At 39.0% G+C, this 27,438-nt stretch overlaps 1 protein-coding gene across 7 annotated transcripts in view; it reads right to left on the minus strand.

The window, feature by feature from the left end:
• Arhgef3 (Rho guanine nucleotide exchange factor 3) overlaps positions 1–27,438 on the minus strand; it is a 312,562-nt gene that overhangs the window by 8,324 nt on the left and 276,800 nt on the right. For all 7 annotated transcript variants that reach the window (XM_076868358.1, XM_076868328.1, XM_076868319.1 and 4 more), the window contains 5 exons: positions 17,264–17,434; positions 13,274–13,336; positions 10,794–10,890; positions 10,556–10,632; positions 6,150–6,407 (listed from right to left, as the gene is read on the minus strand). In XM_076868358.1, coding sequence (XP_076724473.1) covers positions 6,150–6,407; positions 10,556–10,632; positions 10,794–10,890; positions 13,274–13,336; positions 17,264–17,434 — 666 coding nt within the window. The remainder of the gene's footprint in view (positions 1–6,149; positions 6,408–10,555; positions 10,633–10,793; positions 10,891–13,273; positions 13,337–17,263; positions 17,435–27,438) is intronic.

The following is a 27,438-nucleotide window of genomic DNA, read 5'->3' on the forward strand; positions in this document are numbered from 1 at the left end:
TAGGGGCAAAGAAAATTCAAAGAGATAGTAGATTCAAGAAAAAAAAAAATGGCAAAACAAAACAAGACTCTGAGATGTAATCAGTGGGTACTTATTTGGATGTACTGTTATTTCATGACATGGATAACATGTCCAAACATTAGAAAATATGGAAAACAAAGGATGAGAAATTAGCAGAACAAAATCAATTACACAGGGCTGGGATTGTGGCTCAGCAGCAGAGTGCTTGCCTCGAACATATGAGGCACTGGATTTGAGCCTCGGGACTACATAAAAATAAATAAATAAAATAAAGGTATTGTGTCCATCTACAACTAAAAAAAATATTTTAAAAAATCAATACTACAAATCAAAGGCAAAACAATGACTTCCTCAGCAGGGTCCTCTGTTCCCTAAGAGTGTAAAGAAAAATAGTTCTACCTTTCTTATGGTAACTGAAGAAAACTTAACAGATGGGTTATACTGACTAGGCCTCTTCTTGGTCACATTTACTCAACAGAAAATACAATTTGGTCAAAAGCAAGGTTCTAACTTTTATACTGTTGGTGGGATTGTAAATTAGTTCAACCACTATGGAAATTAGAATGGAGGTCCTCAAAAGAGTGTGCATGACACTACCATATCATCCATCTATACCACTCCTCAGTATTTACCCTGAGGAATTAAAGTCATCATACTTAGTGATATGACATACCCATGTTTATAGGAGCACAAGTCACAATAGCCAAACTATGGAACCAAGCCTAGAAAATGGGGTGTATATATACACGATGAAATTTTATTCAGCCACAAAACAGAATGAAATTATGTCATTTGCAGGAAAATGGATGGAACCTGAGATCATTACATTAAGTGAAATAAGCCAAACTCAAAAAGTCACAAGTCATATGTTTTCTCTCATATGTGGAAGCCAGAAAAAGAAAAAGATATGATGTGAGCTCATGAAAAACAAAGGAAGATCAGTAAAATAGAGGAAAAGGACCAGTGGATAAGGAGGAGGGGAGGGAAGGGGAAAGCGCTGGGGAGTGATATTGGCCAAATCATATTGTTAAGTTGTGTGTATGTACAAATAGGTAACAACAAATCCCATCAACCATAATGCTCTAATTTTAAAAAATGTGGAGGAAAAAAAAAAGCAGGGTTCTAAAAGGGGTCTTTATTTAGTCATCAGCTACCAGATCTGGTAATAAACATGGTAATGAATTCTTTCTAGATTTGCTAAGTGATCTTTTGTCTATGCTAGTTAAATGATAACTTGTGTCCAAAGCAACCAGATAAAGACTACCACTCAGTTTTTGTTTTGTGGTTGTTGTTGTTTTTGTTTGGTACGGATTAAACTCATAGGAACTCAACCACTGAGCCACACCCCCAGACCTATTTTGTATTTTATTTGGAGACAGAATCTCACTGAGATGCTTAGTGTCTTGCCATTGCTGAGGCTGGCTTTGAACTCTTGATCCTCCTGTCTCAGCCTCCCAAGCTTCGGGGATTACAGGTGTGTGCTACCTCGCCCAGCTACCACTCAGTTTTAATGTTTGTATTTGACACACGTTTGGCAAATCTAACAGCTCTGAGTAGGTCTGGTGATTATGTCTAGAGGATAAATGCATAATCTGTACATTTTTGTAGCTATTATGAGATTCAAAGATGATTTACATTTTTTCTCTATTTCCTAAATTTTGCTGATAGCACGACTGATTAAAAATATATACTTTAGGGTCTGGGTTCAATCCTCAGCACCACATAAAAATAAATAAAGTATAGGTATTATGTCCATTTGCAACTAAAAAAAATACTTAAAAAATACAGGCTCCTTAGTGTCATATAAAAGCTTTTGGCCTTTGATGTCATCAGCCTAATATTAAGTATAAATCCTCTAAAATTAGTCTGAATTTTATTAACACAAAGCAAATAATATTAGAGTACTTTGGTATCTTTGATATACTAATTTTATCTTTGTTTCTTTCTTCTCATCTTGGTTTTTCCCTCTTGATACTCATCATTATTATTTTTTTTTTGGTACTGGGGATTGAACCCCACTTAACCACTGAGTCATATCTCCAGTGCATCCCCCCCTTTTTTTTCCTTTAGAAACAGGGTCTTGCTGAGTTGCTTAGGGCCTTGCTAAGTTGCTAAAGCTGGCTTTGAACTTGCGATTCTCCTCCTCAGCCTCCCAAGCTGCTGGGATTACAGGTGTGCGCCACTGTGCCTGGAGCATTGTTACTTTTGAAACTACACAAAATACACTAAAGCCCATGACTCATCTTTCAAATAAATTTAACTAATGTTTGTTGAGTATTGGTCCAGTGTTGGATTAGATGCTTTCAAAGAAATGAGAGTGGGCTGGGGATGTGGCTCAAGCGGTAACATGCTTGCCTGGCATGCGCGCAGCGCTGGGTTCGATCCTCAGCACCACATACAAATAAAGATGTTGTGTCCGCTGAAAACTAAAAAATAAATATTAAAAAATTCTCTCTCTCTCTAAAAAAAAAAAAAAGAAGAAGAAAAAAGAAAAAGAAAAAGAAATGAGAGTGAGTCCCTGACCTTGAAAAGCTTAAAACATACAGGGAGGTATCTGAGCAATTGTTTTATGCCTACCTTATCATTTTGTCTTTCTTCGTCTTTATATGTAGTGGAATCCACACTTTCCCCTTGTTTTTAAAGAACTTAGCATAGCTGCCTGTGGTTTATCTTATCAATTAACTATTACTAGGTGTACCAGGCCAGCTGGAATAAACAAACACTTGAATCAATTTTCTGAGTTCCTGCAAGTATTCAGGAAATCAGAAAGAAGACAAACCACAGCCATAATGATGTGCTCATTTCCTAATTAAACCTAGGAACTGAACAGCTGGCATGTCACGTGAAGATTCATGAACTCAATGCCACAGTGACTGTTCCTTAGGCAGCTATGACTACTGTCAAATTCTGCTTCTTTTTCTGGTATTGGAAAAAATATTGAGGCAAAACAATGGATACAGTGTTATCATTCCATACTCTATATGTATACATTCATAAAAATAACTCCATATCTGTTTTTGTTTATTAAAAATGTTTTGTACTTTTATCCACCTGATCATGACATCACAAGGATCTTTTCCTTTCCTTTTTCTTTTTTCCTTTTTGTGTTACTGGGGATTGAACCTAGGGGCTCTCTACCACTCAGCTATATCCCCAGCCCTGCAGTGGGACTTGAAGGAGATTTACTCTGCAGGATTTCAGGCAGTAATAAAGTTACATGTAGCAGTTTGCCAGTAATAGTCATGGTAATTGTATATTTAAATTAAATTTATTGTTGCATGTCCCATCAAGGATTGGAAAGAGAAGATAATGAGAAACACAACAGGACAGGGTTGGGCCCACACATTCTGGAATCATCATCCTCAGAGTGGTTTCTGAAAGCCCTGGCCATCTAGTCCCTTGTATCACAATGTCATCTACTCATCAGCTCCTGACAAGAATAGCAGTCTTCATTGCAGCTGCCTCAAAAGCAGGATTGTTCTTACTATTTATTTATTTATAGGAGTAAATAAGAAAGAGAAAGGTTTTTTTTCGGGGGAGTAAATAAGGAAGAGTAAGGATGGGGGGTAGGGATTAGACTGCAGAATCATTTTCTTACTGAAACAATCCCTAGAATTTAAAAGATTAAACAACCAATTCTCTGGAATATCTGAATATCCAAAGTTCTATTTTAAAAAGTTCCCTTTGGAGGGAAATATCTATCACCCCTCAAAACACTATTGATTCCTTTCATACTGGAAACAATCATATTTTTATCTGTTTTTAAATTCAAGCTTTAGCTCATTTTCTTAAAAAAAGAATGGTATTCTTGTGCTACATATTAAAAAGAAATCTTTACAGTACAACTCAGAACAGGATTGTGTGCTTCACCAAAGTAATTATTTAGAGTAGCTGGGAGCTCACTGTTGTTTCTATTCAGGCAGACCACACACTTGCTGGGATGAAATATGGAGGGGAGGCAACATGATCAGAAACTTCCCAGTAATAAAAACAGACATGATGAAGTGAGATAGGCCTTATCCCCAGAGCCTGCATCCCTATCCATGCTGGACTGGGGGCCTGGTCTGTGTGTTGGGTCTGCCAATATACTGAACACCTCATGAATCAGGAAAGTCTTTCCTTATTCTTCTCTATTCCATGTGGAGACACTCAGCCCAGCTTTGCATCATCAAAGCCTTGCCACAAAGTCCGTATGGTGACCAAACAGCTCTCTGCAATTTCAAAGGCAACACAGGCTCAAAGAAGTGGCCACCTTTCTGCACTAATGTACAGCATCATAACGAAGAATAAGGGTCCCAGCAGCTCAGGAGGCTGAGGCAAGAGGATTGCAAGTTCAAAGCCAGCCTCAGCAATGTAGAGGCACTAAGCAACTCAGTGAGACCTTGTCTCTAAATAAAATACAAAATAGGACTGGGGATGTGGCTCAGTGGTTGAGTGCCCCTGAGTTCAATGCCTGGCATTCCCCCAACCCCACAAAAAAAAAAGAAAAGAAAAGAAAAAGCATAAGGGCACAGTATTTGGAGTCTACATTGACAGAGTTTGAACATCAACTACTACTTGATGGCTCTGGACCTGAGCAAGCTATTTAACTATAATAAACTTTATATAGACAATGATCCCAATAAGAAAGCTATTTTGGGCCAAGGTTGTGGCTCAGTTGGTAGAGTGCTTGCCTACCATGTATGAGACACTGGGTTAGAGCCTCAGCACTACATGAAAAAGAAATAAATATTAATAAAGATATTGTGTCCATGTACAACTAAAAATATTTTGTTAAAAAAGCTACCTCATAGGTTATTATGAGTGTTAAAGAAATACACAATCTATAAGGCAATTATATAAAGTTGATTTACTAGATACTTGATAAATAACAGGAATTTTTATTATTGGTGGTATTGGTACTGTTTATTATTATTAAATTACTCTCTGGGAGGAGAAGGCAGTTTGCTCAGCAGGTTCAAGAGTTCTGATTTTCAAATCGCTTCTGCATATCCTCATGTTATTGTGCTGGATTAAATCAGGGAATGAGCCTTTTTTTGTCTGTGTGTGTGTGTGTGTGTGTGTGTGTGTGTGTGTGTGTGTTTGGGATTGAACCCAGGCCCTGATGCATGTGAGGCAAGCACTCTATCAACTAAGCTATATCCCTAGCCCAGGGAACGAACGCTTTGAATATGTCCATTAGCCTCTATCCTCCTACCCCAAATCAGGTTTTCATGACTTCACACCTACACCACTGTGCATCATCCCCACCAGCTTCTCTGTCTCTTCCTCCTCAGTTCCCTGTATCCAAGGTTCCACAGCTTATTAGTGATAGAGATGGGATTTGAACCCTGAATCCCAACTATTTAGGAAATAGAATAAATCACACAACACAGGAAACAGAATTAATTACACAACACAGGAAAATTTCTCAAATTTAAACCATTTAAAACTTTCTATAACCAGATTGGAGCCTACATCCCATGCCTCACCTTCTGCTCCTCAGAGTATCCTCAACCTGTGGTAGACTGATTCATGGTTTTCCCCAAGTGTGACCTGGCCTATTTCCTTACACCTGTGCCCTGCCTCCACCCCAGCCTGCCATCTGTTCCACCCTGCCTCACAGAGTTAGAACCCAGATCTCCAAATAGAATGCTCATAGTTCACAAGATTTTAATGATCTGGACTTCATTTTCCCTTGTATTCTCTTGCTACCAGGGAAAGAAAAATCTATATTTGCTACATTGGGTCCAGGCCAAACTTAATAAACATTTGCAGGAGGTTTGACTAGTCACCCCATTGCAGTTGGGGCTGAGAGGAGCTAGATGTTCAACAGGAGGTTGCCTTTACAAATGGGCTTTGGGCCTAAACTAACAGACAACTAAAAATCTCCACAAAGATCTTAATCCTCACAGCCAGCAATTGTAACACCACATTAGAACCACTGAAACAAAATCGAGAAATTTTAAAACCAAAGGAAACTTAAACTTCATGCAACAGTGTGTCTTACTGGTAGGAAACTGCTCAGAGAGTGGAAAAGTGACTGGCAATATAAAAAACTAGACTTAGATTTCTGTGTACATGGGATCCCAACTCCTAGCCATTATGGAAAAAGAAAAGGGAAGAGAGAAGAAAACAGGCACACTTACAGCTTCTTCCAAGTGCTGCTGATCTGGGTTATCATTTGGTGTGTGCCTCAAGATTTCTCGAAGAAGCAGAGGGTATTTCACCAAACGGCTTCTTGGAATATCAAGGAAATTCCAGAGATCTAGTTTGCGGCTAAAGGGGGACTCTAAACATCGTTGAAGAAAGTCCTGGACTCGGTGATCCTGTTTTTTATGATCTAGCAGAGCTTTGGCGGCCACTTGATTGCTGCAGTAGCTGTCATAGGAGCTGAGACAAGGAAGCTAAGGAGGAAACAGAAAAAGATTGGGGTGTCAACATCCTTAAGCTTTGAAGTCACAAATCTTCATTCAATGGGATTGAATGAACACTGAACTGGGCTGTAGGCCTGGCCAACATTTCTTTATTTTCATGGCTGGAGGAAACCAGTGGAATCTTCAAAATGGCATGCAATAGACAGGTTCCGCTTATTTTCACAAGGTACTTTTCTTAGTTGCACATTTACTTTCTTGATTTTAAGAGCCCTATCTCAATTTCTCTGCACTTCCTACCAATCCAAGCTAGGGACAAAAGCACCTGAATTCTTACATATGCAAACAGTTCAGAATTTTTCCTAACTTTTTAAGAAGTATCCAGTATGTCAAAAGTAACCTTGTAGGATGTCTTCAAAAATTATTCATAAAAAACCATGAAGAAGACTTAACCAGCACACACAAAAAACAAGGGGCCAGTGCAGCCCTTTGTATGACATTACACAGCCCTTTTTTTGTGGCTTTGTGCAAACACCTCTATATTAGTTTAAGATTACCTGATTCTAAGGCAGACCAATTATAAAGGCCTTAAGAAGTTAACACAAAAGTATGATTAGTTAAAAAAGAAAATCAGGTGCAGGAAGCATTTAAAAAAAAATCTCTTAAATTAGTTCTGACAGGCCAGGAAAGAATTTTGGTTATATCTTATGGTTCACATCACAGCCCAAGCCAGGAACAATGTAAGTTTAAAAACTTTAGAATGTTTTAAGTTCACTGCCTTCATTCCAGCAAAACACTCATCTCTCTGACATGTTCTATCAATCACAATGTGCAAAGACCACATCAGAGACTCAAGGAAAAGCTTCTCATCCTGTTTTTTCTATTCCTCCCTCTTAATGGTACCTGAGATTCAGCATCTTAATGCAATGCTACCAGCCTCCAGAAAGTTTCAAGAGGCAATAAAATGCCTTAGAGCACTTCTCAGTATTTTACACTAGGAAGCTACATTGTTTACCATGACACCTCTGTAGAGGACTCAATAAGTCAGTGACAAGAAGGTGTCTTTCATTTCTGCATCCTCAGTACCCTGCATTGTGCTTCCTATACAGCCCACAGTCAAAGTTTGTGTTCTGGGAGAACAAATAAATGAATGCTTATTTGTAATAATGGATCATAAAATTGGGCAATATTTGATGGTTTGGGAACATCCCTTAAAAATAAAGTGTAGTGGCATCTGAAAATTTAAATATTCTTATACTTCTTTTACACCTTTTATTAAAATTATTTTCTCATTAACCAAAATAAAAAAAAATTACTAGGGAAGTAGTATATAAAAGGCTCAATACTAAGCTTAACAATCTTGGAAATGTCCACCTTCTTTCCATGTTATTAAAAATAAAACAACATCCAAGATAAAAAAAAAAAAAACCTCTATTGTGTTCAAAAGAGCTGAAAAAATTCCTTCCTCAACCTAACATTTGAAAGTAATGATAATCAGTACACACATATCCACACACACATCCATGCTCTCCCCATCCCGCCCCTGCCCAATAACAGATGTGGTACATATAATCTAGATTTTAAGAGTTAATTAAAAAGCACCTCAGGCCCTCTTAATTTCAATTCCACTTCCTCACCTTTTAAAATACCTGGAAATGACCAATGTTTTGATTATGGAGAAACAAATCAGCAGTAACCATAGGATGTAAATTAGTGAGGAAATCCAGCTACACTGCTGCTCACTATCCATTGGGCCATTACTCTCACAGATCCTGACACCTGCTACCATGGCACCAAATTAAGCTCTGGCTCTGTGTTCACACCTGATGGGGTGCTCATTTCCTGGAAAGGCTACCACATTTAGCCACTGGTTAGAAAAGGTCACAAATGATAGAAGACAAATGTACACATCTTGGTTCCCAAATAAAAATAAATACACTTATTTAAAATATGAGAGGTGAAAATTCAGTGGTGAAGAGGGAAGACTTTGGAATCAAGGAGAATCAGGTTCAAAACTCAAGTTAGACAGCTGCTCATGAATGACTCCTGTGAGACTCAGTTTCTCCAATTAAAATACACATACTAACATTTTCCTTTCCATTAGTGAAAGAGAAATATAACATGTGTATCTTAGAGCTTGGTCCCTGTTGAGAATCAGTAAGTATTAGCTGTTAATTTTTGTTCCTAGAATACTTGAATTATTCAAGAAACTGGTTTAAAGAAGCAAAGCTACTTGCTCAGCAGGACTCTGAAGCCTGTTCTTATCTATTTCCCCCTGCAAAGCTCTGAACTACTTGATATCTCTTTTAAATAGACTATCAAGAACTTTTATAAGGGAGGACAAAAAATTTATAAGGGAAACTCTCCCTTGCGCCCCCTCCCCCCCCCCTTTTTTTTTTTTTTTTTTTAGAAATTCTTATCTCCCTAACATTGTAAAAAGTGATAGAACAAATCTATTTTTTTTTTTTTTTTTTTGGCTTCCAGGTGCCCTTCCTTTCTTTTTGGAATTAAATTTTAATTAGAACCCAAATTAACATGAGGACTGGCTGTCTTGGAGAGCTTATAAATTATTTTATTACTTAGATAAGTCACTTGGGAAGTTGATTCTTTGTGATAGGGAAGGCTTGCTCCAACAGGGTGACCTACTGGGGAGGGGGAAACGGATCCTCAGTAACCAGGGTGGTTCCCTGAAAAAAAAAAAAAAAAACTGCAACCACCCTGTTTAAGGTCTTCAAAGTAAAAGTAATTGATTTCATTCTAAGGTCAAAAGGAATGGTCAATGCTGTCCCACTTGGGCAGCTTACTTGTTTAAAAGGCTTTTTCATGTTTTTTCTTCAGGGGAGAAATAAATCAATTTTTCATGGGTTGAATGGGCTCTGACTTTCTCAGTCAAAGTCCACCAAGATGTTTATTTTGTTCTGTTAAAAAGACCAGAGCTCAAACAGATGTACCCCTTGGTTTACAGTTCCCACTCGCATGGACACATCTGCAGTTAAAAGAGGGAAAACATTTAACAGCTCGTTGGGCCTGATAAATAAGGCCATTTCTCATGAAGTCTGGTAACAACAGGCCAGTTGTTTAATTTGAGGCTGCTCTTGAAGCTGCAAGTCCTTTGGCCTGAAGGGTCCAGATAGCAATGGACCAGCATGGTCACTCCTCTCTTCCTTTGGATACCCAAAATGACTGCAAAATCTGCCCCTAGATCCAACTAATTTCCTAACAAAAGTGATAAATATTTATTTCAAAAATAAAGTTAATAACTAGACAGATTCCTACAATTTTGTTTCTGGAACAAATTCACAATTAAACAATTTGTTTAAGGAAACCATGTATTTTTTATTGCTATCATGGCAAACACAAAGCAATCATCCTGCTAATTCTAGAGTGTGGCCTTATTGCCCCCTTTATTCCCATCAAAGCAGTCTGCAGACTAAGGAAATTTAAGAAATACTGAAACAGACCCTCTCTTCTCATTACACCTTCTGTGACTCTAGTTGGCTGGCTCTCTTTAGAAGATTTTTTTTTTTTTTTTTTTTTTTTTGCTAAAAGAAGTTAATAAAAGGAAAGTTGAAAGTGTAAGATGAACAATCTCTCCTGAAATATTAATGCTCATTTTTTAAATTATTCATCTTAGAACATTACTTGTCTTTCAGATACCCTTGGGATATTTCAGCCTTGGTACTAAAACAGACTCCTGAACTAAATCTAACTATGTCGTGAATCCTCAAAAGGCCTGCATTAAGGCAGTAATGCACTAGAAATGCTAATAATTTCAAGAGCAATTGGTCTGGATGCCATACTACCTAGTTTTGTTTTATTTGATGTGAAACTAATAGTTTCATGTGTACCTGTACTTATTTTAATGCCACATTATCTTAAATGTAGTAAATGTGTAGTAAGAATTGTTTTCATGCTTTAAAAAGATAAGTCCTAAATATAATTACAAATTTTATTAGGAATTGAATTTTTATTTTTCTGATATAAAACCAATATTTGCCAATAAGAAAAGTCTAGGTATAATGAAACTCCATCTAAATTATGGAAATCTTGCCTAGCATGTGTGAGGCCCTGAGTTCAATCCATAGCACGTCTCCCCTTCCCACTCTACAAGAAAATTAAAATTAAAATAAAAAAAAAAAAAGGAAATCTGTCTTCAACTAAGTCCACAGAACTTTTCTTACCCAGCCCACGAGGATGGGACCAACGTGTTCTGTTGAGCCATCAGGCTTCCGAACATCCCGAAGCTGACTAAGAAGCTCTGGCAAAAAATAAACAGAATGCTTATTTCGGTAGGCATTCAAATATGAACATGGCTGGAAGCAGTTCTGGGTTATTCACATTATTACACAATCACTGACTTGTTGTAAGACAAGTCAACTAAGCTACAAGTCACAACTCATCCCAGGAACAAAACGATACCTTCGTGTAGAGGAATTAGAGAATCCAGTGTTCCAAAAATTTGGTTCAACTCTTGTTCTGTCATGATGGAGAGTTTCAGCATGGGGTCATGATAGGCCTGCATAAGAAGGACAAGAGATGAACACAAACATTTAAATTCAGAGGAACTAACATCTAAGAGGTGCTATGTGATTAACAACAACAACAACAACAACAAAATCTGGTTCTCCCAACAACTTCTCCCACAGTGCTGCAGAAACAGCAGACAGGAGTAGCTGGAGGAGAGGAGAATCCAGGACTCCTTGAGCCTTTTGTGGTCACTGATAAACCAAAGTAGAAGGAGCATAAGTCCTTGATATAGATTTGGTTATTATAATGTTTTCAAAATCACCAAGATCCTACAGCTTGAAAAACTCCCACTTTATTCAAAATTAGCTACCAGAAGCTCTTTTGCAAATCAGTACATAGTTAAAAGAAAGAAAAAAAATGATTGGCACATTTTTTTTTTTTTTTGTACTGGGGATTAAGCCCAAGGACATTTTACCACTGAGCAATATTCCCAGCCCTTTTATTATTTATTTTAGGATAGGGTCTCACTAAGTGCTTAGGGCCTCACTAAGTTGCTGAGGCTGGCTTCAAACTTATGATCCTCCCACCTATATCTCCCAAGTCACTGGGATTACAGGTTTGTACCATTACACCCATCTGGAAAGATTTTTTTTTTTAATGCATGGAAAATTAAATACATGTTTAAAAATCTATTCAAGCCAGGCATGGTGGAACACATCTGTAATCACAGTGGCTCAGGAGGCTGAAGCAGGAAGACTATGAGTTCAAAGCCATCCTCAGCAAAAGTGAGGCACTAAGCAACTCAGTGAGACCCAGTCTCTAAATAAAATACAAAACAAGAGTGAGGATGTGGCTCAGTGGACAAATGTTCCTGAGTTCAGTCCCTGGTACCAAAAACAAACAAAACAACAACAACAACAACAAAACTACTCAAGATTAACAATGGGAGAGATGTTTATGTGACAAGAAAGAAGATCAAGTCATAAGTGCTCTAGACAGCCAGAAGATTAAAGGTGCACTGACAAAGGAAAGTTTTAAAGATGAGCCACTTGGCACAAAGAAGGAGGCAATAAATATTATAGAAGAAAGAATTGAGGTTTGTGGTGGTGCCTAGAAGAAGGGTAGATAAAGAGGGTTGAAAGGAAGAGAAGTGTTGCCAGGAAGACGCTAGCATCTGGGAGAACTTGATCCAGGTGAGATGAGTTGAACATAGAATCAGCACAATGTCTCTTAGAGTGAAGAGCCTTTTTGGTCCTCTCTGATCTCCTCCCCTTCCTCCAGCCCTGACTGAAACTCTGTTTCTTGGCTGTATCCAAGATTAGCTTGGATGGCCATATCAGGAATGCTGGAGGTAGGGGTTCACAATAGCAGAAAGCTGTACTAACAACCCCTCAAAGAAGGGAAACATCATTCCTTCCCAATAATTATTTGAGGATGCCATGAATATCAGGATGAAGGAGTCTGGATTAATTTCCAAGCTAAGGGAATGGTATGTGGTGCAGTGGCCTGGTATTGCTGGAATGGAAAAAATTTTGAAGGAAAGCTCATTGTCAAGAATGTACATTCTATAAGGCCAGGGTATTCCCCCCTGCTCCCTCCCACACAATGTTAATTAAAAAATAAGTTTCTGGCTAGAGCATGGTTCAGTGGTAGTGTATGTGTGTGTAGCATGCTCAAGGTCCTGGATCCAATTCCCAGCACTAAATCAACAAAGCAAAACAAACAAACAAAAACCCCAAACCAGTTTCCATAGAAAAAACCCTAACTTACAACAGTTATACAATTGCCTCATTTCAGTACTTCATCTACTTTTTAGATTCATATGTCCTCCTTCCCCTTATACTAGGAATTGAACCCAGTGGTGCTTTATCATTACGCTTCATTCCCAGTCCTTTTTATTTTTTTATTTCATTTTAAGATAGGGTCTCACTAAGTTACCAGGTTGGCCTTAAACTTCTGCCTCAGCCTAAGTCACTGGGATAACAGGCATGCACCACCATGCCCAGTTTCAAATGCCTTTTTTCTAAGATATAGTTCCTGTTTAAGACACCCATTCTCTTCCACAAAGAGGCCCTGCATGTGAGACTTCTAGGGCAGGCATCCACGGACACTTTCTGATTTAAACTGATATATTCTTTGAGGTACACCAGAGACATGAAGAGGTGAACTCCTACACGTGCCAGGTGCAGAGAGCTATTCTACCTTTTTCTTTGAACCATTTCCCACTGCTTGGTTTGTGGTCACAGGTTCTTCTCAATTTCTGATGACCTGTCTTAGTCATGAAGAAGGTGTTTATAAAGTATCATCTGAGTATTATGAAATTATTCAGAGGGGAAAAATATGAAGTGACTAAAATGAGTACTTCATCCACTTTTGAGATTCTTCTGAGCTCCACCAGGTACACTAAATAAAACTATTGGCTTTTAGTTTACCTTTTTTGCTAATTTCAAGTCCTCTATCAAGTCTTCTTCTCCTTGAGAAAGTTCAAAGATTGCCTGAAAAAAAAGATGAAATATATTTAATGAATTTTCCCTTCCTTTATGAGACCAAATTCAAACAGTGCCAGTTCTAGTACTCAAAAATCCATCTCAACTTTATTTAAAAAGGATTCTCGAAAAGTTAAATCAATCTAAAGAAAATGTACCTACTAGCTAAAACCTGCAAAGAAAAGATATTACAGTATTTCTGCATAATGGACTTCTCTGTGGGAGAAAGTATTGCCACAAATTTACAATTTAACAGTCATCTTCCATGTTTCAGTTTGAGCCATGGATTCTGCATCTTTGTTATGAATGTTAATCCTAAAAAAGGATTTAGGGTCTGTTCTCAGTAATGGACCTGGCAACATTATTGGCTGGGCCTTCATAGTTTGCCTCCCTCTTACTCAACAAAAGATGAATCTTAGTAGAAAGCTTTATTCCTATCACCGATTTGTCAGATGAGTGCAGGGGCGCATGCCTATAATCCCAGCAACTCAGGAGGTTGAGGCAGGACAGTTGTAAATTCGAGGCCAGCCTTGGCAACTTAGTGAGACGCTGCCTCAAAAATAAAATTAAAAAGTCCGGAGATATAGCTCAGTGGTAGAACACCCCAGGTTCAAACCCTATTAAAAAAAAAATCCTATCCTCCTCTTAGCTTCTAGTTGCTTTGTTTTGAGATTGGGATTGTACAAAGAATCCAAAACTTCATCACTCTAAATAAAAACTGGTGAAGTTAATTCTTTCTAAAGTACTTCTGAGCTCCACCAGGTACACTAAATAAAACTATAGGAGCAGGCTGTGTGCAAGAGTGTATAAATGGGTCATTTCTAATTTGGCTCTATTAAGCCATCATAATTTAGAGAGCTATGACGCACAGAACATTTACATCAGAGGATCTAAATCCTTGGCAAACATTATGTTATTAAAGGACAAGCCTGTGACAATAGGTCAAGGACTACTGCAGGGCAGGACAGTGAATGTGGGGGCAGGAGAGTAGCCCAAGGGCCCAACCCCTCTGAGGTTCAGAAAACCCCATGACTTTTTATTCTACTTTATTTACCTTTTTATTTTTAAATAATTATAGATTAACATGAAAAGTTACAAAAAATAGGCCAGGCAAGGTGGTGCAGGCCTGTAATTCCAGTGATTTGGGAGACTGGGGGAGGAGTGTAGAAAGTTCTAGGCCAGCCTTAGCAACTTAGCAAGTGTCTAGGTCAAAATAAAACAAAAAGGGCTGGGGATGTAGCTCAGTGGTAGAGTGTTCCTGAATTTAATCCCCAGTAACACATCTATCCACATTCTACTATCCCCCCCCACCAAAAAAAAAAAAAAAAGAAAAAAGTGACAGAAATAGTCAGGAAGTCCTGTGCTGTACACCCATCACCTGTGGTATATAACTCTAGGAAAATGATGGGCTCAAAATAACTGATTAGCCTTAATGTGGATCTTCATCAGATCTCCTTGTCCATCTGTTTTACAAGAGCTCACTTATACAGACTGGCCAAATGTGGCCTCTTAGAGAGGCAAACCATAGACTTCCACACTAGGAAATACACCATGGGATTTGATGCAGAAAAGGAGCCAAGTTTGAATCCTGACTCTACAATATACTAGGTGGTGACCTCCTGCTCACCATGCCTTATAATGTCCTCATCTATGGAATCCATCCTTCTTTTCTTCCCTTCCTTCCCCTTTCTCAGTGTCAGATTGTACAAATTGTATATGTAACCTATTAACTTTTGGGAAAATATAGAGAAGTATAAAGAATAAAAAATTTAAACAATCCATAATAGCATCTTGTTAACTCTTGAGAACACAAGAATAACAAACTCAGTTTCTCCCATACTCTCACAACACATATCACTTCTGATATCCAGTATGTAGGGCTTTCCCCCACATACTGAACAAGCCATCAATTTTGCAGTGGACACCAGTTGGGCCTCTCCTAATTCAATTTTGACATTATGTACCTGGGGATAGCAGCAGATCCCACAAGTTGAGAACTCAGTCCCCAAGACTACATCCCCTGTCAGATGCCAATCCAAAATCCAATCTGCTATAAATCAGGGTTCCCATTACCCTCTCCTCAGGTTTGATTAACTTGCCAGAGGTGCTCACCAGACTCAGGGAAGCACTTAGGTTTACCAGTTTATTTTAAAGGATATTACAAAGGATATCAATGAACACCAGATGAAGAGATGAACATTCTGGAGTACAGGGGAAAGGGTGTGGAGCTTCCATGCCTCATCTAGGCACATACCCTCCAAGAACCTCCATATGTTCAGCAATCTGGATGCTTTCCAAACCTTGTTATTATTTTTTTTAAATGGAGGCTTCACTAAATCACTGGCCATTAGTTATCAACTTAACCTTCAACCCCTTTCCCTTCCCCAAAGGTTAGACTTTCAGTCGCAACTATCTATCTTGCCTTGGTCTCATTGGTAACCAGCTTCCATCTGGATTCTACCAAAGCTTGGTCAATCTATGAACAAACAAAATGCCACTCTGAAGATATGAGTTATATGCCAGGAAATGGGGATGAAGACCAAATACACCACAATATCACATTAACCAGATATTTCTTCACAGGACTTTTTTCAGTGCATGTATTATTTTCAAAGTCTTCATTTATTAATTGTTGAATAGGTAATACATTTACATGGCATAAAATTTATAGTGCACAAATGGGCACATGGTAAAAACTGTCCTTCTCACTTCCTTCCAGCCACCCCAGGAGGCAACATTGTTGACAGTTCCTTGAGTATTCTTCCAGAAATATTTTATGGTTCTACAGGCAAATACATAAATATATTGATTTTTCTATTTTTATATACATGGTAGCATAGTCTACATCCTATTTTGTTACTTGCCTTATCCACTTAGCCAAACACACATATCAGCACTTCTTCATGTGTCTCTACAGTTGCATAGTATTTTATTTATTTATTTGGTATCAGGGATTGAACTCAAGAACACTTGACCACTGAGCCATATCCCCAGCCATATTTTGTATTTTATTTAGAGACGAGGTCTCACTGAATTGCTTAGCACCCCACTTTTGCTGAGGCTGGCTTTGAACTCTTAATTCTTCTGCCTCAGGCTCCCGAGCAGCTGGGATTAGAGGCATGTGCCATTGAGGGAAGCATTATTTCATTTATTTAGACTGGTTTCTAATAATAGTTGTTTAGGCTCCTTCTAAATTAGTACAATTATAAATATTACTGTAACAAGTAATCTTGCACATATATCTTTTCACCTATATACAAGCAGTCCTGGCAGATTTCCTAGAAAGGAACTGCTTAGTCAAAGAACCAGACAATTTTCAAGTTCCCCTTTTGCCAATGTCAAGTTTTCCACAAAAAAACAGAAATTGAAGCAGAGATCTCATTAGAGGATGCACAATGCAGAGTGCTTAGCATAGCCTGGCGTATGACAAACCTTCTAAAAAGTATAATGTCATTGCAGCCAATTATTAGGGTAATTGATACAGAAAGCTCATAAAGAATGGAATTAACTATGCACTAGAAAGAAGTTTTCTGCAAAGCTGAATCAAAGTTCTATAATCTGCATTTTTAAATTTTAAATTTTATCTTTTTGCATCGCTAGGGATTAAACTCCGGTTCTTGCATGCTAAGCAAGTGGTCTACCACTGAGCTATACCCAGGCCTATAAACTAAATATGATAAAATATTCTAGAGGCTGCTCTCAAAATATAATGGAAAGGATTGTTTTTGTGAACTTCAGAATCTTAAATAGGCACTTGGTTTTAACATCCTGTAAACTCTAGATTTTCACAACAGTGTCTTTTTAAAGTGGGGGGCCACACCCACCCAGCTGGACACATGTATTTCTCAGTTTCTTCCACTAGATTTGGAGACTGCGGTGCAGACCCTGCAAGATGCTCCCCTGCAGGGCACCTCCCTGGCAGATACAGGAACATACCTCCTGCCGTTTGATCTCCTTGGATGTAAGCATTTGATTGACACACACATCGAAGGTCTCACTCCACAGCTTGCTGTCTCTCCGCTTGGTGCTTGAGGAAGAGGCATTTCTGGACCAGGGTCGGGGGGCGAGGATGTCAGGGCGGCTCTCGCTGCGGAAGCTAATGGAACGCTAAACAATGAGAAGAATAAGCCATCAGGGGTCAGCAGCAGAACTAGGTGGATCCTTTGAGCAGCTTCCTGTTGCTGACGGAACATAAATCATATATTTGCAAAAAAGAAAGGACAGGACCACAGGGCCTTTAGGAAGCAGGACATTGTCTTGAGCCTACGTGCTAAGTAAAACTGGACATGTTCCACATGTGCTGAGAGTGTCCAGTTCTATGCGACCTGGACACTCAGTGTACTACAACACTAAAACACGTCAGGCCGAACTCCTGGGCAACAGCAGCTCCCAGAAGAATGGTGAGCTCTACTTGTTTCCAAAGGCCACTTCCCCTCTTCAGAAGGACAAGGGATGATGGGCTGAGATTGTGGTAGAGCACTTGCCTTGCTCAGGTAAGGCACTGGGTTCCATCCTCAGTACCACATTTTTTTTTTTTTTTTTAAACAAAGTTAAGGGGCTGGGGATGTGGCTCAAGCGGTAGCGCGCTTGCCAGGCATGTGTGCAACCCGGGTTCGATCCTCAGCACCACATACAAACAAAGATGTTGTGTCCACCGAAAACTAAAAAAAAATATATTTAAAAAAAATTCTCTCTCTCACTCTCTCTCTCTTTAAAAAAAAAAAAAAAAAAAAACAAAGTTAAGAAGAAATCTTAAAAAAGGGAGGCAGGGTGCTGGGTTTGTAGTTCAGGGGTAGCATGTGTGAGGCACTAGGTTTGACCCTCAGCATCATATAAAAATAAATCTATAAAATAAAGGTATTATGTCCATTTACAACTAAAAGAAAATATTAAAAAAACAAAACAACAAAAAACATCAGGCCTCACACCTACTCCCCTCCTCCTACCAACAGCACTTCCACTATCCCTGGGCATTCCACTGCACTTAGTTTGGGTGGACTCCACCAGACTTGACCAGTTAGAGTATTCCAACCCTGCTTCAGGGTTGGGCACTGAGTCCTGGAAATTTGCTACATGGTTTATAAAAGAAGGGGGGGGGGGCTGAGGTTGTGGCTCAGTGGTAGAGCGCTCACCTCGAACGTGAGAGACTCTGAGTTCGATCCTCAGCACCATATAAAAATAAGTAAACAAAATAAAGATACTGTGTCCATGTATAACTGAAAAAAAATATTTAAAAAAAAAGAAAAGGGGAATTGTGAGCTCAAGAGATAATTTTGGCAGGGGCTTCTTATAGTAACTCTCCCATGTCACAAAGGAGAATCTATCTGCAACAGGAGAAAAGGAAGGGACACACAGAATAAAGGATAGAGAGACTGACTGATAGAAGCAGCAGAAATATAATGAGCTTTGCCAACACTAGTGTTTTGAACCCCTGAATTCCACTATGCCTGAAGCCAGGAAGAGCCACCTTTGAATATTTTAGTTACATGGGCTAATACATTACCCCTATTTACATTGATCTCAGCTGGAGTTCTGTCAACTCAAAAAGTTCCAATTAACATACATAATAAATACCATTTTAGCAGCAAATGATGATGGAGTGGTCTAACCACCCAAAGTCCAACCCTGTGGCAGAAATATGCTACCATGGTGCTTTCTCATGACAGAAACAAATCATCAGGAAGGAAGTTAAATGCATCATCTTTAGTCCTCATCCTACAAGATTTCAACACACTCACTGGAAACTTTGCCAAAGCAATGAGGTATGACTGTGCTCAAAAACCATATTGTTATTTAACAAGTGTTCCCTGCCACCATTCCCTGTGGCCTTCTATGTCAAGTTCCAACTCCTTAGCTTGTCACAGAAGGCCTCTTGTAATCTGACTACAGGCTACGTACTTAGGATCACATCCTGCCACTCACCCACAATCCCCCTATTCTTCAGCCATACTAGGCTATTTGCCATCCCCTCAGTGTGACATGCTTTGCCATCTCTTTGTGCTCCCTTCAAATCTTCTGTTTCTAGAATGCATTTCTTATATTTTACAGTTAACTCAGAATATAAGTCAAATACCGTCTCCTCTAAGAAACCTTCACTAATGTTCGCTTGTCCTCCTCTCCCAGAGCAATTTGGACATACCTCCGATATAGCAATGATCACTTTTTACTATATATACTGGTCACCTGTTTTAAACTATAAACTTCCCAAGGGCAGGAACTGATTTTGCATGTGACATATGAGCCAAGATCACTAAGACGTTCTAAGGTAAGGTAGCTCCCAATTATTTTGAAATTCAACAATAAAATCCAATAAAGTAGAGTTTTTATTTGTTTGTTTTTATGGTTGTTTTTTAATACGTATTGCTCTGTTGCTCAGGCTGACCCCTGGGCTCCTGAGCTCAAGTAATCCTCCTACCTCAGCCTCTCAAGGAGCTGGGACTACAGATGTGCACCAATGCACCTGACTAAGAGAATATTTTTTAAAGGAACCATCCAATATAAGGGTTTTTTAAATAAGTTACTTGCTTAATGGAATATTATTCTAGCCAATAAAAGAATTCTGAGATAATTTAAAATCTGCATATGAATACTGTTTAATAATTATGCAAAAGTCCATAAGAGAAAAGATAAAATGGGAGTGCCATAAAATTCTATTTTTTTCATCAGAGGTGATTTCTGATTTTCCTACTTTTTAATTTTTTATGACCTAAGAAAAAATGAATAAACGAAAAATGTAAGGAGAAGCTTCCAAGGAGCTTCAAGGTATTACCAGAGCATTCTGGAAGCTGGGAGTTAGCCACTTGCAAGTAGCAATATAAGCTCTTGGGCTGGCACAGGCCTCTGTGAGCACCAAGAGCTTAGGATTGCTGGAGCAGACCTGGGCAGGAGATCAAGAAAACATGTGCACCCAATACACAGTTCGCTAATGGCATCTCACAAATCCTTATGATCTCTTAAAACAGTCCCTTATAAACAGTAACCAGATTAAATGAATGTAGATCCCCTGTGCTCAGAATCAATTAACCATAGTTGCTGAAAGGTCAAAACATGCATAGTGAGTCACCAAGTAACTCCATTTGCTGTTTTGAAGGCATCCCAGACAGGCATTAAAGCCCAGAAAGAAAGAAAAACACACACAAAAAGAAAATTCAAAATGAAACACAGTTTCCACTTTCACTTAAAAGAATCACCCTCCTACCTCCTTACATTTTCAGTCCCTAACCAACTTCAGACTTTCTCCCCCAGTTTGGAAGTAATTTATGCTAATTTTAAAATTTCCGATAATGCAGACATCTCAGACATTTAATATTAAATAGCAATTCCCTCCTTTCCCCAAGGTCATTTCCTAAAAGGAACCACTGTTGAATCTGTTCTATATCTTTCCAAACTTCCCCCTTACATTTGCTAACATTCACGGAAAACAATGTTATCTTCTTCTTTGAAATATCTTCATGTTATGGTGTAAGACTCTCTCTCTCTCTCTCTCTCTCTCTCTCCACATTTATAGACAGACATAATACCTTTATTTTATTTATTTTTCTGTGGTGTTGAGGATGAAACCCCATATCTCACACATGTTAGGCAAGTGCTCTACCACTGAGCCACAACCCCAGCCCTGTAAGACTTAATCTTTACAAAAACAGAGGTGAAATGCACAGAGCATAATCATTTTTAAAGTGAACAAGTCAGTAGCATTTAATAAGCTCACAGTGTTATACAACATCTATCTCTACTTACTTCTAAAACTTTTCTTATCACCCTAAAGTTACTCATTTTTTTCAGTGACTGCAGTTAGTTATCTTATGGTCTAAGCAGACTACACTATTTTAATTAATTCCCAACTAATGGACATTAAAATCACTCCCAGTATCTGTATCTGGCTATTATAAAAAGTGAACATCCTTCATGTAGTCATGTTAGTATATCTGTAAGGCAGATTCCTTAGGTAAAATTCCTTAAGTCTAAAATATTTCAACATTCTATTTATTTATTCTCTTAATTAATTAATTTATTCTCTTAACAGAGCTGGGACTGAACCTGGGCCTCAAGCACACTAGACAAGTGCTCCACCACTGAGCCATATTCCCAGCCTTCATATAACATTTTAAGACTTGGTATGTGCTGTCAAATTGACCTTCAAATAAACTGGTTCAACTGTATATCTCCCAGATAGTCACGGGTAGCATACTTTATTTATACTCTCATCAACAAGGTATTATTATCAATCTGATGGGCAAAACTATATCCAAATTTCAGTTTCACGTTTTGAATATAAGAAAAATATATACATATATATTGAATATATATATTTGGCGGGGGGAGTATTGGAGATTGAATTCAGAGACACTCAACCAATGAGCTCTCCTACACCTCCACATCCCCAGCCCTATTTTGTATTTTATTTAGAGACAGGGTCTCACTGAATTGCTTAGCACCTCACTTTTACTGAGGCTGGCTTTGAACCCATGATCCTCCTGCCTCATTCCCAAACTGCTGGGATTATAGGAGTGTGCCACTGTGCCAGGCAAGCATATTTTTATATATGTATTGAAATATTCCCCAGAGAGTTGGAATTTTTCTTCTGAGGCAACTTGGAGAAAATGAGAGAGGTGGGCTATACTAGGTGAGCTCCATCATCAAGAATTCCTCATTTTGGCTGGGCACAGTAGTATACTCCTGTAATCCCAGCAGCTTAGGAGGTCAAGGCAAGAGGATTATGAGTTCAAAACCAGTCTCAGCAAAAGAGAGGTGTTAAGTAACCCAGTGAGACTTGTCTCTAAATAAAATAAATAATAGGGTTGGGGGTGTGGCTCAGTGGTCCAGTGCTCCTGAGTTCAATCCCCAGTACCCCACCCCCCAAAAAAATAATTCCTCATTTTGTGTTTTCTCAGTGATTTCTGGGCTCCAAGTCCCATGGGGGGTATTATCACTGAAGTCCTTTATGTGCCTGCCTGTGCGTAGACCTTCTGATTCAATCTCTCCAATCCTTGCCCCTACCCTGCAAGATGGGATTTGTTTTCATTTCACCTATGAGGAAACTTGAGGCTGAGAGAAGTTAAGGCAATTGCCCAGGCAGGATCCAAAAATCAGATATGTTTGTTCCAAAGCCTGAGTATTTTCTGCTCTTGGGGGCTACATATGCAGTTTCCATACAAGTCATGCACTGTGGGGAGGTTTCAATGAGAGGAGATACAGTTCCTGCCTTCTAGGAGTTGAAATCAAGTAAGGAGAGAAAATGCATTTGTTCTGTTTTAGGAATAATGAGTGATCACTGACCAATCAAACTTCAGTTTTATGAATGAGGGGTTGTCTTGGACACTAGGATATTTAGCAATCTGACCACTAGATGCTAGTAGCACTCCGCCCCAGTTGTACCAATCAAAACGTAGGTAGACACTGCCAAATATCCTCTGGGTTGAGAAACACTGGTCCATGGTACCTAGGTCCACGGTAACAAGGTCCACCTTGAAGGGAGAAACCCACACTTGGGAGGGATCACCTAAAAACAGAAACATATACATAGATCTATTTCCAGGGGTATGGGGATTCTGGGACTGAAATGAGAAAATGTCCCATCCAGGACAAGCAAGAGTTTCCATGAGGAAATCTGGCCTAGCAAATGAGCTGAAAACCCAGACCTCATAATTACTGGCAGCTAAAACAATGGCCACAAGAGACACAGGTAAAGCAGATTTAGGAAATGGGTGTTCACATTTATGCCCAAGCTGGGTATGTGGAAAAAACACTGCACATGCAAAGGGGACTGTCCGGGTGGAAAATGGAGGCCCTTTACACATGTCAGAGGAAATGTACACCCAGCAGGTAGACATGGTGGGACAGATTTGATTTATTAATGCTGTCTGTTCAGCCGGGTGCTCCCTATCCTTTTTCAAAAACAGAAAGTTTCCACAGCCAGAGATAACAAGCTCCAGCGAAGAGAGGTCAAGATGGGTAAACCCTCCATAAGTTCCCTCCTGACTGTGTTTCTATTTGGTAGCAAAGGGTTCATTATTAAATGGAATGTGAAATGTTCTCCCACCACATTCTGGAGGACTCTTCTAAAAGCTTGATTAGAGAAATTAGCTGAAAGTTAGAAAAGAAAACTTCTCTGTTGTGTAGCCGTGTCACATTTGCCCCTCATGCCAGCCCATGGAGAGGCATTGGCAGGCTCTTCCACTTTTAACAGATGAGAAATTAAAGGACCAGAGGATTAAGTAACTGGCACACGATAGTGTTGGAATAGGAATGGAGCCCAGATGTTGAACTCCAGAACACAGATTTCGGTTAAGAACAAAAGCTTTGGAGTAAAGTAAACATGGTTTCAAGTCAACTCAATGGTTGAGGGACCTTGGAAAACTTCCTTTCTCTCTCTGGAACTCAGTTTCTTCATCTGTAAAAGTGGCATGGGAACATGATACTTTCTTTCTTTTCTTTTTTCTTTTTTTTTTTTTTTTTTTTTTTTTGTGGTACTCTGGATTCAACCCAAGGCCTTGTACAGGTTAGGCAAGAGCTCCACCACTGAACTGCACTTAAAAAAATTATTACCTTAATTATTGCTTTAAGATAGGTTCTCAGTAAATTGCCCAGGTTATCATTGAACTTGCAACCCCTCTGCCTCAATCTCCCAAGCAAACTGGGATTAAGGGTATGTGCTGCCACACCTGACTGGGGCATGATAATAAGTATCACACAAAGTTGTAATGTTATAGTGAGGACTGGATATGACATAGAGTGTCAGAGGCTTAGATAAATGCCTGGTGTTCAGCAAGCAGGAGGTAATTGGTAACTATCACTGTTAGATTTTTTTTTAAATTTTTGAGAGAGAGAGAGAGAGAGAGAGAGAGAGAGAGAGAATTTTAATATTTATTTCTTTTAGTTTTCGGCGGACACACATCTTTGTTTGTATGTGGTGCTGAGGATTGAACCCAGGCCGCACGCATGCCAGGCGAGCGCACTACCGCTTGAGCCATATCCCCAGCCCCACTGTTAGATTTTTGACTGCACTGCTAACATTAGTGCTGGTTTATATACATACAGTAGTCTCTCCTTATCCCTGGGAATATGTCCCAAGAGCCCCAGTGGATGTCTGAAACCACAGAAAGTACTGAACCTAATATTCACCATGCTTTTTCCTATATATACCTATCACAGGTATCATAAAGTTTAATTCATAAATGAGGTATAGTAAGAGTTTAAGTATAACCAAAAAAAGGGCTAGGGATGTGGCTCAAGCGGTAGCGCGCTTGCTGGCATGCGTGCGGCCAGGGTTCGATCCTCAGCACCACATACAAACAAAGATGTTGTATCCGCCGATAACTAAAAAATAAATAAATAAATATTTAAAAAAAATTCTCTCTCTCTCTCTCTCTCTCCCCTCTCTCACTCTCTCTTTTAAAAAAAAGTATAACAAAAATGGAGTAATTTTAATATTATAATAAAAGTTATTTAAAACTTATGAACTATTTATTTCTGGATTTTTCCATGTAATATTTTCAGATCACTATTGACTACAAGGTAATAAACTGGGAAAAGTGATATCATAGGTAAAGGGACTACAGTATGTTTTCATCTGTTAGCAAACAGCAGACGCACCTCTGAGCTTCTTGGACCAAACAGCTCCTTGAAGGATCTTCACTAAGAATAACTTAAAGAGTGAGAAAAACCATTAGAAGGATAGTGCTATTTATAAAAGATCTGGGAAGAGCCAAAAGTGCCTAACAACAATGATTAGTTAAATAAGTCACAGTGTAACCATAAAATGGAATATTCCATGGTTGTTCAAAAAACATTCTTTTTCAGAAAAGCTTAATGATGAGTGGCAAACCTTACAGACAGACGTAGGCAAGAGAAGAAAGCTCTTGATTTACAATAACACTAAACATTAACAGGGGTTACACCCTTGGATGATGAGACTTTAATCTTCCACTTCGTAATTTTCTACATTTATCTTTTAGACTTCTTGTAATGAACAGATATTAACTAAAAAAAAAAAAACCCAAAATCAGTTGACATATATGCAAGAATAAGAACACTGAGTGAGAAGTGACACTACAAAAATAAAATCAAATATCTAGAATTTGGTTCAGATTAATGCCCAATAAAAATATAGTAAAAGGACACTCAATCATTTGAAAATCAATACATTTCAAAACCCAAAGAGCCAGTGCAAAGAGAAACCTTTTGTAACTTGAAGAAATTCTAAGTTAAATAAATGAAAAGCTGAAAACAATATTTGGTGTCGGTATGGAAAAAATATACAACTTGCTTTGAGCCAGCCCAAAATGAGGAAGCCTTCTAGAAGCCTGGGGCAGCTACCCAACCAATGTCATAGGGTATCATCAACAGGCCCTTGTATGCTAATGTTAATGACAAAATATTCCCCTCACTGAAAACAATGACTCTTGGGGCTGGAGATGTGGCCCAAGCGGTAGGGAGCTCGCCTGACATGCGTGAGGCCCGGGTTCGATCCTCAGCACCACATACAAAACAAAGATGTTGTGTCCGCTGATAACTAAAATAAATAAATAAATAAATATTAAAATTCTCTCTCTCTCTCTCTCTCTCTTAAAAAAAAAAAAAAGAAAGAAAAGAATGACTCTCCCCACTGCCCCCAAGCAAAGTAAGGGACAGCTGAGAGATAAGATGCTCCAGCTCCAAAGTTTGGTGGTTATTTTTAGATTCTGACAAATTGTAGGCTTTTTCTTTTTAATTTTTTTTCAGTTGTAGATGGACACAATACCTTTATTTATTTAACTTTATGTGGTGCTGAGGATTGAACCTACTGCCTCATACGTGAAAGGCAAGTGCTCTACCACTGAGTCATAACCCCAGCCACAAATTGCAGGCTTTATTATGACCAATTTTTTAACTTTTTTTGCAGAGCCTGCCATGAGAAAGGCACCCCGAACACCCTGTAGAGTCCCAGCTCCACCACTTACCAGCTGTGTGACTCTGGGCACATGTTTAAACATTCAGGTTTTTACCCTGTAAAGTGGTAATGAAGCCCACCTTGCAGAGACTGGGAGGTACTGATATGAGGTCATGAACATAAAGTGCTTTGTATGGAACCAAGATCATAGTAGCTAATCAACTAGTGAGAGTTCTTATTAAAAATAAGAAACAACAAGCTTTAAATTATAAGTCAACTATTTACAATGGTTTGCTATTACTTCAGGAATAATGAAGAACAGCAGAAAACTAGAAGTTCTTCCTCATACAAAATTCAGGTTCCTTCTCAGCTATACCATTTCCTCGTAACAGCAAGGTAGATCTGGTTGCTGGTTGTTTCCCACAACATACATATATACACACAAACCCCAAGTTCATCTCCACATCTGCCAAGCAACTAGGGGCCAAGGACTTATGACATCAAACCAAGGGACTAAGTTGCAGGTCCTTAAAGAAGAAAATCATGGCTGCCAAATGTACAGAACAGCATGTAACCTTGTGAGATCATTTATTTCTCATATCTAGATGGTATCCGTTTGTGTGCTCCTATCTCAACCCTGAAATGCCCTTTCTCCCCTTCTTCCTTATCAGCTCTGAGCTATCCCAGACCCAACACAAATCCCTCCCTCTTTGCAAGGCAGCCTTTCTTGATGTCTTCCATCCTAAGCCACTACTAAACTCTCTCTCTCCCTCAAATACTTTATTACATAAAATCTTCAAGTCTTAGTTGAGTACATGGCTGTGGTTATCAGGAATCATTCTAAAACCACGCAATTCTCCCTGGAGGGGCCAGAGTTGGGAAGGAGTACTGTGGGGAGCCACTCTGAATGACTCATGCCTTCCAGTCCTGAAGCAAAAGGCTCTGACCAATCACTATATTTCAAGGTGATTTGGGCGTTGTCCCAGCCCAGGAAGTCAAAGGCTGTCACCCTGGGGTTGAGCTACACTCACCTATTCCTTTGTAATCCTACCCCTTTGCCCTGTTTGGGATAGAATGTTCCATGGAAGCTCCCTTTGTGTGTCCCCTTCTCTTGCTCTGCCTTTGGGTGTGCTGTCAGTCAATCTGCTGACAGCGGACATCAGGAGGCTAGATTCAACCTTCTGAAACCTGATCCCTTGCCTCATTTGAATGGTTTCTCCCCAATGAAAGGGTTCAGCACGTG

This window comes from Callospermophilus lateralis, chromosome 1 (genome assembly GCF_048772815.1).
Source record: "Callospermophilus lateralis isolate mCalLat2 chromosome 1, mCalLat2.hap1, whole genome shotgun sequence".
NCBI lineage: Eukaryota > Metazoa > Chordata > Mammalia > Rodentia > Sciuridae > Callospermophilus > Callospermophilus lateralis.